The 15,180-nt window shown below is 49.7% G+C and overlaps 1 protein-coding gene across 2 annotated transcripts in view; it reads right to left on the reverse strand.

Annotated features, from left to right (window-relative positions):
• The window catches only part of LOC147091302 (arf-GAP with coiled-coil, ANK repeat and PH domain-containing protein 2-like), a 100,376-nt gene that overhangs the window by 58,224 nt on the left and 26,972 nt on the right, over nt 1-15,180 (reverse strand). For both annotated transcript variants that reach the window (XM_085976724.1, XM_085976725.1), the window contains exons 5-6: nt 4,079-4,188; nt 2,404-2,464 (exon numbers count right to left, since the gene is read on the reverse strand). In XM_085976724.1, coding sequence (XP_085832850.1) covers nt 2,404-2,464; nt 4,079-4,188 — 171 coding nt within the window. The remainder of the gene's footprint in view (nt 1-2,403; nt 2,465-4,078; nt 4,189-15,180) is intronic.

Here is a 15,180-nt window from a genome sequence, read left to right on the forward strand (position 1 = left end):
CATTCTGGTAAATCTCCCTTTAACCTTCTCTGCTCCAAGGAGAACAATCCCAGCTTCTCCAGTCTCTCCACGTAACTCAAGCCCCTCATCCCCTGGTACCATTCTGGTAAATCTCTTCTGCACCCTCTCCAAAGCCTTCACATCCTCCGTAAAGTGCAGTGCCCAGAATTGAACGCAATACTCCAGCTGGGGCCTAACCCAGTGTTTTATAAAGGTTTAGCACAACTTCCTTGCTTTTGTACTCTCTGCCTCTATTAATAAAGCTAAGGATTCCGCAGCTTTATCAAGTTGTCCTGCCACCTTCAAAGAATTGTGTACATACACCCCCAGCTCTCTCTATTCCTGCACCCCCGTTTAAAATTGTACCGTTTAGTTAGTATTGCCTCTCCTCGTTCTTCCTACCAAAATGTATCGCTTCACACTTCTCTGCATTAAACTGCATCCGCCATGTGTCTGCCCATTTTAGTCTGTCTATCTCCTCCTGAAGTCTGGTACTGGCCTCTTCATCAGAGAGGAGCCCTAAGTCAAGCGTAGGTCCCTTGCAGTCAGAATCAGGAGAATTTATAATGGGGAACAAAGAAATGGCAGACCAATTAAATACATACTTTGGTTCTGTCTTCACAAAGAAGGACACAAATAACCTCCCAGAGATGCCGGGGAACATAGGGTCTGATGACGGGGAGGAATTGAATGAAATCAGTATTTGTAGGGAAATGGTGTTAGGGAAATTGATGGGATTGAAGGCCGATAAATCCCCAGGGCCTGATAATCTACATCCCAGGGTACTTAAGGAAGTGGCCCTAGAAATAGTAGATGCATTGCTGGTCATCTTCCAAAATTCTATAGACTGGAATAGTTCCCATGGATTGGAGGGTAGCTAATGTAACCCCACTATTTAAAAAAGGTGGTAGAGAAAAAATGGGGAATTACAGACCGGTAAGCCTGACATCGGTAGTGGGGAAAATGCTAGAGTCCATTATAAAAGATGTAACAGCAGAGCACTTGGAAAACAGTGACAGGATTGGACAAAATCAACATGGATTTACAAAAGGTAAATCATGCTTGACTAATCGACTGGAATTTTTTGAGGATGTAACTGGTAGAGTAGATAAGGGAGAACCAGTGGATGTGGTGTATTTGGACTTTCAGAAGGCTTTCGATAAGGTCCCGCATAAGAGATTGACATGCAAAGTTAAAGCACATGGGATTGGGGGCAAGGTATTGACTTGGATAGAGAACTGGTTGGCAGACAAGAAGCAAAGAGTTGGAATAAACGGGTCTTTTTCCGAGTGGCGGGCAGTGACTAGTGGGGTACCGCAGGGATCGGTGCTAGGACCCCAGCTATTCACAATATATATTAATGATCTAGATGAGGGAACTAGATGTAATATCTCCAAGTTTACAGACGACACAAAGCTGGGTGGGCGTGTGTGCTGTGAGGAGGATGCCGAGAAACTCCAGGATGATTTGGACAGGTTGGGTGATTGGGCAGATGCATGGCAGATGCAATATAATGTGGATAAATGCGAGGTTATCCACTTTGGTGGCAAAAACAGGAAGACAGATTATTATCTGAACGGCAATAGATTGGGAAAAGGGGAAGTGCAACAAGACCTGGGTGTCCTTGTGCACCAGTCGCTGAAGGTAAGCATGCAGGTGCAGCAGGCGGTTAAGAAGGCAAATGGTATGCTGGCCTTCGTAGCGAGAGGGTTCGAGTACAGGAGCAAGGATGTCTTGCTGCAGTTGTACAGGGCCTTGGTGAGACCACACCTTAAGTATTGTGTGCAGTTTTGGTCGCCTTATCTGAGGAAGGATGTTCTTGCCATGGAGGGAGTGCAGCGAAGATTCACCAGACTGATACCTGGGATGGCAGGAATGACGTATGAGGAGAGATTGGGTCGATTAGACTTATATTCGCTGGAGTTTAGAAGAATGAGAGGGGATCTCATTGAAACTTATAAAATTCTAACAGGACTAGACAGACTAGATGCAGGAAGGATGTTCCTGATGGCGGGGGAGTCCAGAACCAGGGGTCACAGTCTAAGGATAAGGGGTAGGCCATTTAGGACAGAGATGAGGAGGAATTTCTTCACCCAGAGAGTGGTGAACCTGTGGAATTCTCTACCACAGAAGGCAGTTGAGGCCAATTCATTAAATATATTCAAGAAGGAGTTGGATATATTTCTTAAGGCTAAAGGGATCATGGGATACGGGGAGAAGGCAGGGACAGGGTACTGAGTTGGATGATCAGCCATGATCTTCTTAAATGGCGGAGCAGGCTCGAGGGGCCGAATGGCCGACTCCTGCTCCTACCTTCTATGACTCCTCCTCTAGATGTGGCCCCAGGCTACCCGGAGCGTTGAAAGGACAGTCTCTGACCCCCCGGCCTTTAGTTAATCCTACCTTCCATTTTCTACTTCTGTTCTGGTAGACCAGTTGGTTGTTCTGAATGGAGAACCAGCGTCTGGAGGTGGAGAAACACAGAGTTAAAAACCGACCAAATGCAGTCACAAATGCACAGAAAGAATTAAAACTAATCTCAGGTTTATTAACGGAGCACGGATAGAAAGATCTTGCATTCCTATGCCGTCTTTCACCACCTGAGAACGTCCCAAAGGGCTTTACAGCCAATGAAGTACTTTTTGAACGACAGGAGTGTCAGGAAAAGGGACAGCCAATTTGCGCACAGCAAGATCCCACAAACATCAATGTTATCATGACTGAAGCCCCTCATCCCAGGTACCATTCTAGTAAATGTCCTCTGTAACCCCTCCTAGGCGCAGTGCTCCCTCAGTACAGCCCCTTTCACAGAGCAGCACTCCCTCAGTACTGCCTCTCCGACAGTGCAGCGCTCCCTCAGTAGGGACCCTCCGACAGAGCAGCGCTCCCTCAGTACTGCCCCTCCGACAGTGCAGCACTCCCTCAGTACTGCCCCTCCGACAGTGCAGCGCTCCCTCAGTACAGCCCCTTTCACAGAGCAGCACTCCCTCAGTACTGCCTCTCCGACAGTGCAGCACTCCCTCAGTACTGTCCCTCCGACAGCGCAGCACTCCCTCAGTACTGCCCCTCCGACAGTGCAGCGCTCCCTCAGTAGGGACCCTCCGACAGAGCAGCGCTCCCTCAGTACTGCCCCTCCGACAGTGCAGCACTCCCTCAGTACTGCCCCTCCGACAGTGCAGCGCTCCCTCAGTAGGGACCCTCCGACAGAGCAGCGCTCCCTTAGTACTGCCCCTCCGACAGTGCAGCACTCCCTCAGTACTGCCCCTCCGAAAGTTCAGCGCTCCCTCAGTAGGGACCCTCCGACAGTGCAGCGCTCCCTCAGTAGTGCCCCTCTGACAGTACAGCGCTCCCTCAGTACTGCCCCTCCGACAGTGCAGCACTCCCTCAGTACTGACCCTCCGACAGTGCAGCGCTCCCTCAGTAGTGCCCCTCCGACAGTGCAGCGCTCCTTCAGTACTGCCCCTCCGACAGCACGGCGCTCCCTCAGTACTGCCCCTCCGACAGCGCAGCACTCCCTCAGTACTGCCCCTCTGACAGTACAGCGCTCCCTCAGTACTGCCCCTCCGACAGTGCAGCGCTCCCTCAGTACTGCCCCTCCGACAGTGCAGCGCTCCCTCAGTACTGCCCTCCGACAGTGCAGCGCTCCCTCAGTACTGCCCCTCCGACAGTGCAGCGCTCCCTCAGTACTGCCCCTCCGACAGTGCAGCGCTCCCTCAGTACTGACCCTCCGACAGTGCAGCGCTCCCTCAGTACCGCCCCTCCAACAGTGCAGCGCTCCCTCGGTACTGCCCCTCCGACAGTGCAGCGCTCCCTTAGTACTGACCCTCCGACAGTGCAGCGCTCCCTCAGTACTGCCCCTCCAACAGTGCAGCGCTCCCTCAGTACTGCCCCTCCGACAGTGCAGCGCTCCCTTAGTACTGACTCTCCGACAGTGCAGCGCTCCCTCAGTTCTGACCCTCCGACAGTGCAGCGCTCCCTCAGTACTGCTCTCACTCCCAAATCTAAGTGTGTACGGGAGTCTGACTCCCACTCCCGGTCTCCACTCGAACTCCTGATGTAAAATGAGTGTAAATCGCACCTGTTCCACGTTTTGGATGTTTTGGGTACCCGTGTGAAGAGATAGCCTTCGATAGCGATTCCCCGGGGGGCTTTGCTCAAATACTCGATCCCAAAGTCTGTGGAGATATCCTGAGTGGGAAAAAGAGGATTGATTGGAGCAGATGTTATGCCTGTTGAGGGCTTCACAACCCCGCTCTCCCAGACTCCAGCATAGATTTGTGAAGGTGTGTTATGTCTGAATGACGTGGTGGACCTTTTTGACGAGGTTTCAGGGATGAGGGGCTTGAGTTACGTGGAGAGACTGGAGAAGCTGGGATTGTTCTCCTTGGAGCAGTGAAGGTTAAGGGGAGATTCATCAGAATGGTACCAGGGATGTGAAGGGAGATACAAGAATGGATTGGGAAAAAAGGGAGGCTTTTGGCAGATACAAAGGACTAAAAACAGTGGAAGCCCTAGAGGAGTATAGAAAGTGCAGGGGGGTACTTAAAAAAGAAATTAGGAGAGCGAAGAGGGGGCATGAAAAAACACAGGCGGGCAAAATAAAGGAAAATCCCAAGGTGTTTTATAAGTATATTAAGGGTAAGAGAATAACCAGGGAAAGAGTAGGGTCCCATTAGGGACCAAAGTGGCAATCTGTGTGTAGAGCCGGAGGATGTAGGTGAGGTTTTAAATGAATATTTTGCATCTGTGTTCACTATGGAGAAGGACGATGTAGGCATAGAAATCAGGCAGGGGGATTGTGATATACTTAAACAAATTAGTATTGATAGGGAGGAGGTACTAGCGGTTTTAGCGGGCTTAAAAGTGGATAAATCCCCAGGCCCAGACGAGATGTATCCCAGGCTGCTGTGTGAGGCAAGGGAGGAGATTGCAGGGGCTCTGACACAAATTTTCAGAATCTCTCTCGCCACAGGGGAGGTGCCAGAGGACTGGAGGACAGCTAACATAGTACCATTATTCAAGAAGGGTAGTAGGGATAAACCAGGGAATTACAGGCCAGTGAGCCTAACATCAGTGGTAGGGAAATTATTGGAAAAAATTCTGAGGGACAGAATTAGTCTCCACTTGGAGAGGCAAGGATTAATCAAGGATAGTCAACATGGCTTTGTCAGGGGGAGATCATGTCTAACCAATTTGATTGAATTTTTTGATGGGGTGACCAGGTGTGTGGATGAGGTTAGTGCAGTTGATGTAGTCTACATGGACTTCAGTAAGGCTTTTGACAAAGTCCCGCATGGGAGACTGGTCAAGAAGGCTTCGTGGCAGGAGGCAGAGGGTGATGGTCGAAGGTTGTTTTTGTGACTGGAAGCCTGTGTCCAGTGGTGTACCACAAGGATCGGTGCTGGGTCCTTTGCTGTTTGTAGTGTACATTAATGATTTAGATATGAATGTAGGAGGTATGATCAGTAAGTTCGCAGATGACACAAAAATTGGTGGAGTGGTAAATAGTGAGGAGGGAAGCCTCAGGCTACAGGACAATATAGACGTGTTGGTCAGATGGGCAGAACAGTGGCAAATGGAATTTAACCCTGAAAAGTGTGAGGTGATGCATTTTGGGAGGACTAACAAGGCAAAGGAATACACAATGAATGGTAGGACCCTAGGAAGGATAGAGGATTGGAGGGACCTTGGTGTGCATGTACATAGATCCCTGAAGGCAGCAGGACAGGTAGATAAGGTGGTTAAAAAGGCATATGGGATACTTGCCTTCATTAGCCGAGGCATAGAATATAAGAGCAGGGAGGTTATGATGGAGCTGTACAAAACACTAGTTAGGCCACAGCTGGGATACTGTGTGCAGTTCTGGTCGCCACACTATAGGGAGGGATGTGATTGCATTGGAGAGGGTGCAGAGGAGATTCACCAGGATGTTAACCTGGGCTGGACGCTTCAGCTATGAAGAAAGACTGGACAGGCTGGGGTTGTTTTCCTTGGAGCAGAGAAGGCTGAGGGGGCCCTGATTGAGGTGTACAAAATTATGAGGGGCATAGATAGGGTAGATAGAAAGGAACTTTTCCTCTTAGTAGAGGGGTCAATAACCAGGGGGCATAGTTTCAAGGTAAGGGGCAGGAGGTTTAGAGGGGATTTGAGGAAAAACTTTTTCACCCAGAGGGTGGTTGGAATCTGGAACTCACTGCCTGAAAGGGTGGTAGAGGCAGGAACCCTCACAACATTCAAGAAGCATTTGGATGAGCACTTGAAACGCCACAGCATACAAGGCTACGGACCAAGTGCTGGAAAATGGGATTAGAATAGACAGGGCTTGATGGCCGGCGCGGACACGATGGGCCGAAGGGCCTCTTTCTGTGCTGTATAACTCTATGGGCTCGATTTTCATTGGGCCGTTGAGGCGGGATTGGAGGCGTGCGGGGGGGTTAAAATCGCGAAATCAGGGGGCACGAACCCATCCCGCCCCCAACCCGCCTCCATGCCAGTTTCAAAGGAGGCGGATACCCGACCTGTGTTGTAGTTAACAGGCAGTTTTTAGCCTAATCCCTATTTTTATCCCTGAAGTTTGGGATTCCCGACGGCTCCAAACCACGCCAAGTTAGCGAGGCGGACCGTCAGGCTGAAGGACTTGGAGGGTTCGAGGTGTCAGTGTTCAGGTGAGTGATGTGTGCATGAGTGCAGAGGTAAGTGTGTTTGGTGTGTGTAAAGTGTTTAAATAAGTTTTACTTACCTTTACTTACCTTTACTGCCTTCCTTCCTTCAGGTCTCGGGATTCCCTCATCTCACCGGCACAGAAAGCAGAATGGCCGCAAGCTGTCAAAATCTGCAGCATTCAGCTTTCTGTTCTGGAGAGATCTCTAAATCAGCCTGAGAGGAAGGAATTAACTTGGTGTACAGATTGTCAGTGTTTGACAGCTTCAAAGAGCTGTCAAACGTTGATATTTCATCTGTCAAAAGCTCTTGACAGATGAAATGTCAATCTGTGACGTCACCTGTTGCCGGGTGGCCCTTAACTTGTACAGATTGTCTGTGTTTGACAGACTCTGGAACAGTACCCATGGATTGGAGGGTAGCTAATGTTACCCCACTATTCAAAAAAGGTGGTAGAGAAAAAGCGGGGAAAGTCAACATGGATTTACAAAAGGTAAATCGTGCTTGACTAATCTACTGGAATTTTTTGAGGATGTAACTGGTAAAATAGATAAGGGAGAACCAGTGGATGTGGTGTTTTTGGACTTTCAGAAGGCTTTCGATAAGGTCCCACATAAGAGATTAGCGTGCAAAATTAAGGCACATGGGATTGGGGGCAAGGTATTGACTTGGATAGAGAACTGGTTGGCGGATAGAAAGCAAAGAGTTGGAATAAACGGGTCGTTTTCCGAGTGGCAGGCAGTGACTAGTGGGGTACCGCAAGGATCGGTGCTAGGACCCCAGCTGTTCACAATATATATTAATGATCTGGATGAGGGAATTGGATGTAATATCTCCAAATTTGCAGACGACACAAAGCTGGGTGGGCGTGTGTGCTGTGAGGAGGATGTCGTGAAACTCCAGTACGATTTGGACAGGTTGGGTGATTGGGCAGAAACATGGCAAATGCAATATAATGTGGATAAATGTGAGGTTATCCACTTTGGTGGCAAAAACAGGAAGGCAGAGTATTATTTGAATGGCAATAGATTGGGAGAAGGGGAAGTGCAACGAGACCTGAGTGTTCTTGTGCACCAGTCACTGAAGGTAAGCATGCAGGTGCAGCAGGCGGTTAAGAAGGCAAATGGTATGTTGGCCTTCGTAGCGAGAGGATTCGAGTACAGGAACAAGGATGTCTTGCTGCAGTTGTACAGGGCCTTGGTGAGACCGCACCTTGAGTATTGTGTGCAGTTTTGGTCGTCTTATCTGAGGAGGGATGTTCTTGCCATGGAAGGAGTGCAGCGAAGATTCACCAGGCTGATACCTGGGATGGCAGGAATGACGTATGAGGAGAGGTTGGTTCGATTGGGCTTATACTCACTGGAGTTTAGAAGATTGAGAGGGGATCTCATCGAAACCTATAAAATTCTGTCAGGCCTGGACAGACTAGATGCAGGAAGGATGTTCCCGATGGTCGGGGAGTCCAGAACCAGGGGTCTAAGGATAAGGGGTAAGCCATTTAGGACTGAAATGAGGAGGAATCTCTTCACCCAGAGAGTGGTGAACCTGTGGAATTCTCTGCCACAGAGGGCGGTGGAGGCCAATTCATTAAATATATTCAAGAAGGAGTTGGATATATTTCTTAAGGCTAAAGGGATCAAGGGATATGGGGAGAAGGCAGGGACCGGGTACTGAATTTGGATGATCAGCCATGATTTCATTGAATGGCGGAGCAGGCTCGAGGGGCCGAATGGCCTACTCCTGCTCCTATCTGCCCTGTTTCTATGTTTAATTGGCCTGCTGAGACCGCTGGGCGGGCTCAACAAGGTCAATCAAGTGAAAATCGCGTGGGTTGGCCACAACTCGATGGAGGCGGGACTACAACCCCGAAAGTTGTAGTCCCGCCCCCTACACGCCTCCTCAATCAAAATCCAGCCCTATGACTCTATGAGAGACTTCAGTTACGTGGAAAGACTGGAGAAGCTGGGATTGTTCTCCTTGGAGCAGAGAAGGTTAAGGGGAGATTTACCAGAATGGTACCAGGGGATGAGGGGCTCGAGTTACGTGGAGAGACTGGAGAAGCTGGGATTGTTCTCCTTGGAGCAGAGAAGGTTAAGGGGAGATTTACCAGAATGGTACCAGGGGATGAGGGGCTCGAGTTACATGGAGAGACTGGAGAAGCTGGGATTGTTCTCCTTAGAGCAGAGAAGGTTAAGGGGAGATTTACCAGAATGGTACCAGGGGATGAGGGGCTCGAGTTACATGGAGAGACTGGAGAAGCTGGGATTGTTCTCCTTGGAGCAGAGAAGGTTAAGGGGAGATTTACCAGAATGGTACCAGGGGATGAGGGGCTCGAGTTACGTGGAGAGACTGGAGAAGCTGGGATTGTTCTCCTTAGAGCAGAGAAGGTTAAGGGGAGATTTACCAGAATGGTAGCAGGGGATGAGGGGCTTGAGTTACGTGGAGAGACTGGAGAAGCTGGGGTTGTTCTCCTTAGAGCAGAGAAGGTTAAGGGGAGATTTACCAGAATGGTACCAGGGGATGAGGGGCTTGAGTTACGTGGAGAGACTGGAGAAGCTGGGATTGTTCTCCTTGGAGCAGAGAAGGTTAAGGGGAGATTTACCAGAATGGTACCAGGGGATGAGGGGCTCGAGTTACGTGGAGAGACTGGAGAAGCTGGGATTGTTCTCCTTGGAGCAGAGAAGGTTAAGGGGAGATTTACCAGAATGGTACCAGGGGATGAGGGACTTCAGTTACGTGGAGAGTCTGGAGAAGCTGGGGTTGTTCTCCTTGGAGCAGAGAAGGTTAAGGGGAGATTTACCAGAATGGTACCAGGGAGGAGGGACCTCAATTACATGGAGCTGAGCGCTGCACCTGCGAGAGGCAGAGTTTGTGAGAAGAACTCAACAGAGGAGTGACATCAGAATTCAGAAGCGGCGTCAGCACAAGGGAGCTGATTGGTGAGTAGCTGATTGGCGAGTAGCTGATTGGCGAGTAGCTGATTGGCGAGTAGCTGATTGGCGAGTAGCTGGGTATTTTCTGTTAAGTTTTAAGTGTATTTCTGTTCAGTAGTTCATAGCCTATTAATAGAGGGAGGGAGGTGATTGGTGAGTAGCTGGTGAGTGCTTTTTTGTTAAGTTTTTAAGTTTATTTCTGTCAAGGCAGTTCATAGTATATTATACAGAGGCATGGCAGGGTAGCTCATTCCCGTGAATTGCACATCCTGTGCCATGTGGGTAATCCTGAACGCTTCTCGTGGCCTGGACGACCACGTGTGCGGGAAGTGTCGCCAGCTACAGCAGCTCGAGCTCCGGGTTTCGGAGCTTGAGCGGCGGCTGCAGTCACTGCGGTGCCTGCGCGAGGCTGAGAGCTCCGTGGATAGCACGTTTCGGGAGGTGGCCACCCCGCAGCTTAGGAGTGTGCCAGGCAGAGAGGGAATGGGTGACCGCCAGACAGAAGAGGAGGACCAGGCAGGTAGTGCAGGAGTCCCCCTGAGTGCATCTCACTCTCCAACCAGTATTCTGTTCTGGATACTGGTGAGGGCGATGGTTCCTCTGGGGAGAGCAGCCAGAGACATGTCCACGGCACCACGGGTGGCTCAGCTGCACAGGCGGGGAGGAAGAAGAGTGGAAGAGCAATAGTGGTAGGGGATTCGATAGTTAGGGGAGCAGACAGGCGTTTCTGCGGCCGTAGACGTGACTCCAGGATGGTACGTTGCCTCCCTGGTGCCAGGGTCAAGGATGTCACCGAGCGGCTGCAGGACATTCTGAGGGGGGAGGGTGAACAGCCAGAGGTCGTGTTCCATATCGGTACCAACGACATAGGCAGAAAGAGGGATGAGGTCCTGCAGGCAGAGTTTAGGGAACTAGGAAAGGGATTAAAAAGCAGGACTTCAAAGATAGTAATCTCCAGATTACTCCCGGTGCCACGTACTAGTGAGTACAGAAACAGGAGGGTAGAACAGATGAATGCGTGGCTGGAGAGATGGTGCAGGAGGGAGGGCTTTAGATTTCGGAGGCATTGGGACCGTTTCTGGGGGAGGTGGGACCTGCACAAGCCAGGACGAGTTGCACCTCAATAGGACCGGAACCAATATCCTCGCGGCGGGGTCCACTAGTGCTGTTGGGGAGGGTTTAAACTAGCTTGGCAGGGGGATGGGAGCCTGAGAGTAGATTCTTGAGAAGGGAGAGAAGCAAAGCTGGAAATGGAAGGCAGAAAATGAGTAAGCGAGTTTGGTAGGCAGAGGAAACAAAGGCTAGAAAATAGACAACAAGGGAGTTTGGCAGTGCTAAATGGGATATACTTCAACACAAAGGGGAAACATTCGGTTGGTTAGCGCGAGCGCAAAGCAACTAGCGCCCGGGCGCGGCGATGTTTGCGCCACTCGCGAAATTGACCAGACATTTTGCGGCGGCACTAAACACTACCGCCGCGATCTCCTGCGCCCGCAGATCGTGACGTCAGTCGAGCGTGCAACGCCCGGGACTGGATGTTGTGTGGCGCCCCCTTGCCTTTCTGCCTGCCGCTAGCAACGACAGGTAGAGGGGAGCGTTTTGCAGTCGGGAAGGGACTGGGGGGGGGGAACGCTATTTAAAGGCGGCCACTTCCTGCCTTTTTTTGTCGGCGACATTTTTGCACCACGCATTCTGAGAGAGAGAGAGCGAGATTTCTGGAGAGATTCAACGCTGTTCATTTTGATTTGACCTTCCTTGCATCGATTTACAAGAGACTATGGGGGCTGCACCCTGAGCTCTTTCCCTGGGCCTCTCCATTGTTCTTTGCAACAGAATTAATGTACAGGTCTCCCCAGGCCGAGATTCAAGGCTGCAATGAGCAGGGTGTGGATGGAGAGCAAGATCGACCCTCCCCTTTAAGAACTGGCCGGCACCAGTGTGTCTGTATTCCATTGCTGACTGACATCACATGAGCTTCGCCAGCGCTCTGAGGTAGCGCCTCGCTCCTCGGCATTAGCGCCTTAAGAGAGGTGTGTAGCGCCTGATTTAGCGCTCCAATCACCTCCAGGGGCGATAGAGGCCAAGTTTGCAGTCGAAGGCGATAATTAGCGCCAGGCGCTAAACTTTGCGCCCGGCCAATAATTGCGCCCCAAATGGGGCGATACCGAATTTCTCTCCCAAGGAGATAGGGGAATAAGATGAGCTGAGGGCACAGATAGATACTTGGGAGTATGATGTTATAGCTAGTATTACTGAGACATGGCTGAAAGGGCAGGAATGGTTACAGGGTTTTCAGACGAGATAGAGAGGGGGATAAAAAAGGACGGGGGGGGGGTCACAATATTGATTAAAGCATCAATTACAGCTGTGAGGAGGGAGGATCATCAAATGAGGCCATATGGGGTGAACTGAAAAACAAAAAAGGGGCGATCACACTGCTGGGAGTGTACTACAGACCTCCGAACAGTCAGAGAGAGAGCGAAGAGCAAATATGTAGGCAAATTTCTGAGACGTGCAAAAATAGGGCAGTAATAGTAGGGGATTTCAACTTCCCTAATATTAACTGGGATAAAATTAGTGTGAAAGGCATCGAGGGAGCAGAATTCTTAAAATGCATTCAGGCGAACTTTTTTAGCCAGTACGTAGCAAGCCCGACGAGAGAGGGGGCGGTTCTGGACCTAGTTTCAGGGAATGAAGCTGGGCAGGTGGAAAGGGTATCAGTGGGAGAGCACATTGGTGGTAGTGATCATAATTCAGTTAGATTTAGGGTAGATATGGAAAAGGACATGGATAGACCAGGAATAAACGTTCTCAATTGGGGAAAAGCTCATTTTACTGGGCTGAGAGGTGATTTTAGCCAAAGTGGACTGGAGACAGAAACTTGACGGTAAATCAGTGTCAGAGCAGTGGGAGGAGATAGTGAGGGTTTAGAGCAAGTATGTTCCCTTCAAGAAAAAGGGTGGGACTAACAAATCTAGAGCTCCCTGGATGTCAAGGGGCATACAGGGTAGGATAAAGAAAAAAAGGGAAGTTTATGACAGATACCGAGGACTCAATACTGCAGAAAGCTGAGAGGAGTGTAGAAAGTGCAGGGGTGAATTTAAAAAGGATATTAGGAAAGCAAAGAGAGGGCATGAAACAATATTGGCAAGTAAAGTCAAGGAAAACCCAAAGATGTTTTATAAATACATTAAGAGCAAGAGGATAACTAAAGTAAGAGTGGGGCCTATTAGGGACCATAAAGGTAACCAGTGTGTAGAGGCGGAAGATATGGACATGGTTCTTCATGAATACTTTGCGTCTGTTTTCACAAGAGAGAGGGACGATGCAGACATAGCAGTCAGGGAGGAGCAGTGTGAAATATTAGATGAAATAAACATAGTGAGAGAGGAAGTATTAAGGGGTTTAGCATCTTTGAAAGTGGATAAATCCCCAGGCCCGGATGAAATGTATCCCAGACTGTTAAGAGAAGTAAGAGAGGAAATAGCGGAGGCTCTGACCATCATTTTCCAATCCTCTCTGGCTACAGGTGTGGTGCCGGAGGACTGCTAATGTGGTACCCTTGTTCAAAAAGGGAGAAAGGGATAGACCGCATAATTACAGGGCAGTCAGCCTAACCTCGGTGGTGGGAAAATTATTGGAAAAAATTCTGAGGGACAGGATAAACCTTCATTTAGAAAGACACGGATTAATCAGGGACAGTCAGCACGGATTTGTTATTGGAAGGTCGTGTCTGACTAACTTGATTGAATTTTTTGAGGAGGTAACAAGGAGGGTCGATGAGGGTAGTGAGTTTGATGTAGTGTATCTGGACTTTAGCAAGGCTTTTGATAAGGTCCCACATGGCAGACTGATCACAAAAGTAAAAGCCCATGGGATCCAGGACAAAGTGGTAAGTTGGATCCAAAATTGGCTCAGAGACAGGAAACAAAGGGTTAATGATCAAAGGGTGTTTGTGTGACTGGAAGGTTGTTTCCAGTGAGGTTCCGCAGGGCTCAGTACTGGGTCCTTTGCTTTTTGTGGTGTATATCAATGATCTAGATGTGAATGTAGGAAGTATGGCAAATGGAATTCAATCTGGAGAAGTGTGTGGTAATGCATTTGGGGAGGTCGAACAAGGCAAGAGAATACACATTAAATGGTAGGACACTGAGAGGTGCGGAGGGTCAGAGGGACCTTGGAGTGCATGTCCACAGATCCCTGAAGGTAGCAGGACAGGTAGATAAGGTGGTTAAGAAGGTATACGGGATACTTGCTTTTATTAGCCGAGGCATAGAATATAAGAGCAGGGAGGTTGTGCTCGAATTGTATAAAACACTAGTTAGGCCGCAGCTCGAATACTGCGTACAGTTCTGGTCACCACATTACAGGAAGGATGTGATCGCACTAGAGAGGGTGCAGAGGAGATTTATGAGGATGTTGCCTGGGCTGGGGAATTTTAGCTATGAGGAAAGACTGGACAGGCTGGGGTTGTTTTCTTTGGAACAGAGGAGGCTGAGGGGAGACCTAATTGAGGTGTATAAAATTATGAAGGGCCCAGATAGAGTGGATAGGAAGAACCGATTTCCCTTAGCAGAGGGGTCAATAACCAGGGGGCACAGATTTAAAGTAATTGGTCGGAGGTTTCGAGGGGATTTGAGGAGAATTTTTTTCACCCAGAGGGGTGTGGGGGTCTGGAACACTACCTTCCAAATCCACAACCTCTACTACCTAGAAGGACAAGGGCAGCAGGCGCATGGGAACACCGCCACCTCCAAGTTCCCCTCCAAGTCACACGCCATCCTGACTTGGAAATATATCGCCGTTCCTTCATCGTCGCTAGGTCAAAATCCTGGAACTCCCTCCCTAACAGCACCTTCACCACATGGACTGTAGCGGTTCAAGGCGGCGGCTCACCACCACCTTCTCAAGGGTAACATCCCGTGAATATATACATTTTGAAAAAGCTGGGATTGTTCGCCTTGGAACAGAGAAGGTTAAGGGGAGATTTAGACAGGCATTCAAACTCATGAAGGGTTAAATAAGGAGAAGCTGTTTCCACTGGCAGGAGGGTCGGTAACCAGGGGGACACAGATTTAAGGTAATTGGCTAAAGAACCAGAGGGGCAGATGAGGAAAGCAAACATTTTTTTACGCAGCGCGTTATGATGATCTGGAATGCGCTGCCTGAAAGGCTGGTGGAAGCAGATTCAATAATAGGGAATTGGATAAATACTTGAAGTGGAAAAATTTGCAGAGTGGAGTGGGACTAATTGGACAGCTCTTTCAAAGAGCTGGCACAGGCAGGATGGGCCGAATGGCCTCCTTCTGTGCTGCATCATTCTCTGATTTTAACAAAGCGCCTAGACGCAGTCTGGCCACAAGGTGGCAGCAGAGTCCACGCTGGGCTCACAGGGTCTGTGTTACTGAAGGAAAGACCCAGGCTCCATTCCCGGCCTGTGCTGAAACAGCCTGATCTCACACCCAGTGTGGGAACTGAGCCCCACACACACACACACACAGAGCAGGAAAGGCCCAGGCTCCGTTCCCGGCCTGTGCTGAAACAGCCTGATCTCACACCCAGTGTGGAGACTGAGCCCCACACACTG

This window comes from Somniosus microcephalus, unplaced genomic scaffold (genome assembly GCF_052327205.1).
Source record: "Somniosus microcephalus isolate GS21.2 unplaced genomic scaffold, FLI_Smic_1.0 unresolved_chr3, whole genome shotgun sequence".
Taxonomy (NCBI): Eukaryota; Metazoa; Chordata; class Chondrichthyes; order Squaliformes; family Somniosidae; genus Somniosus; species Somniosus microcephalus.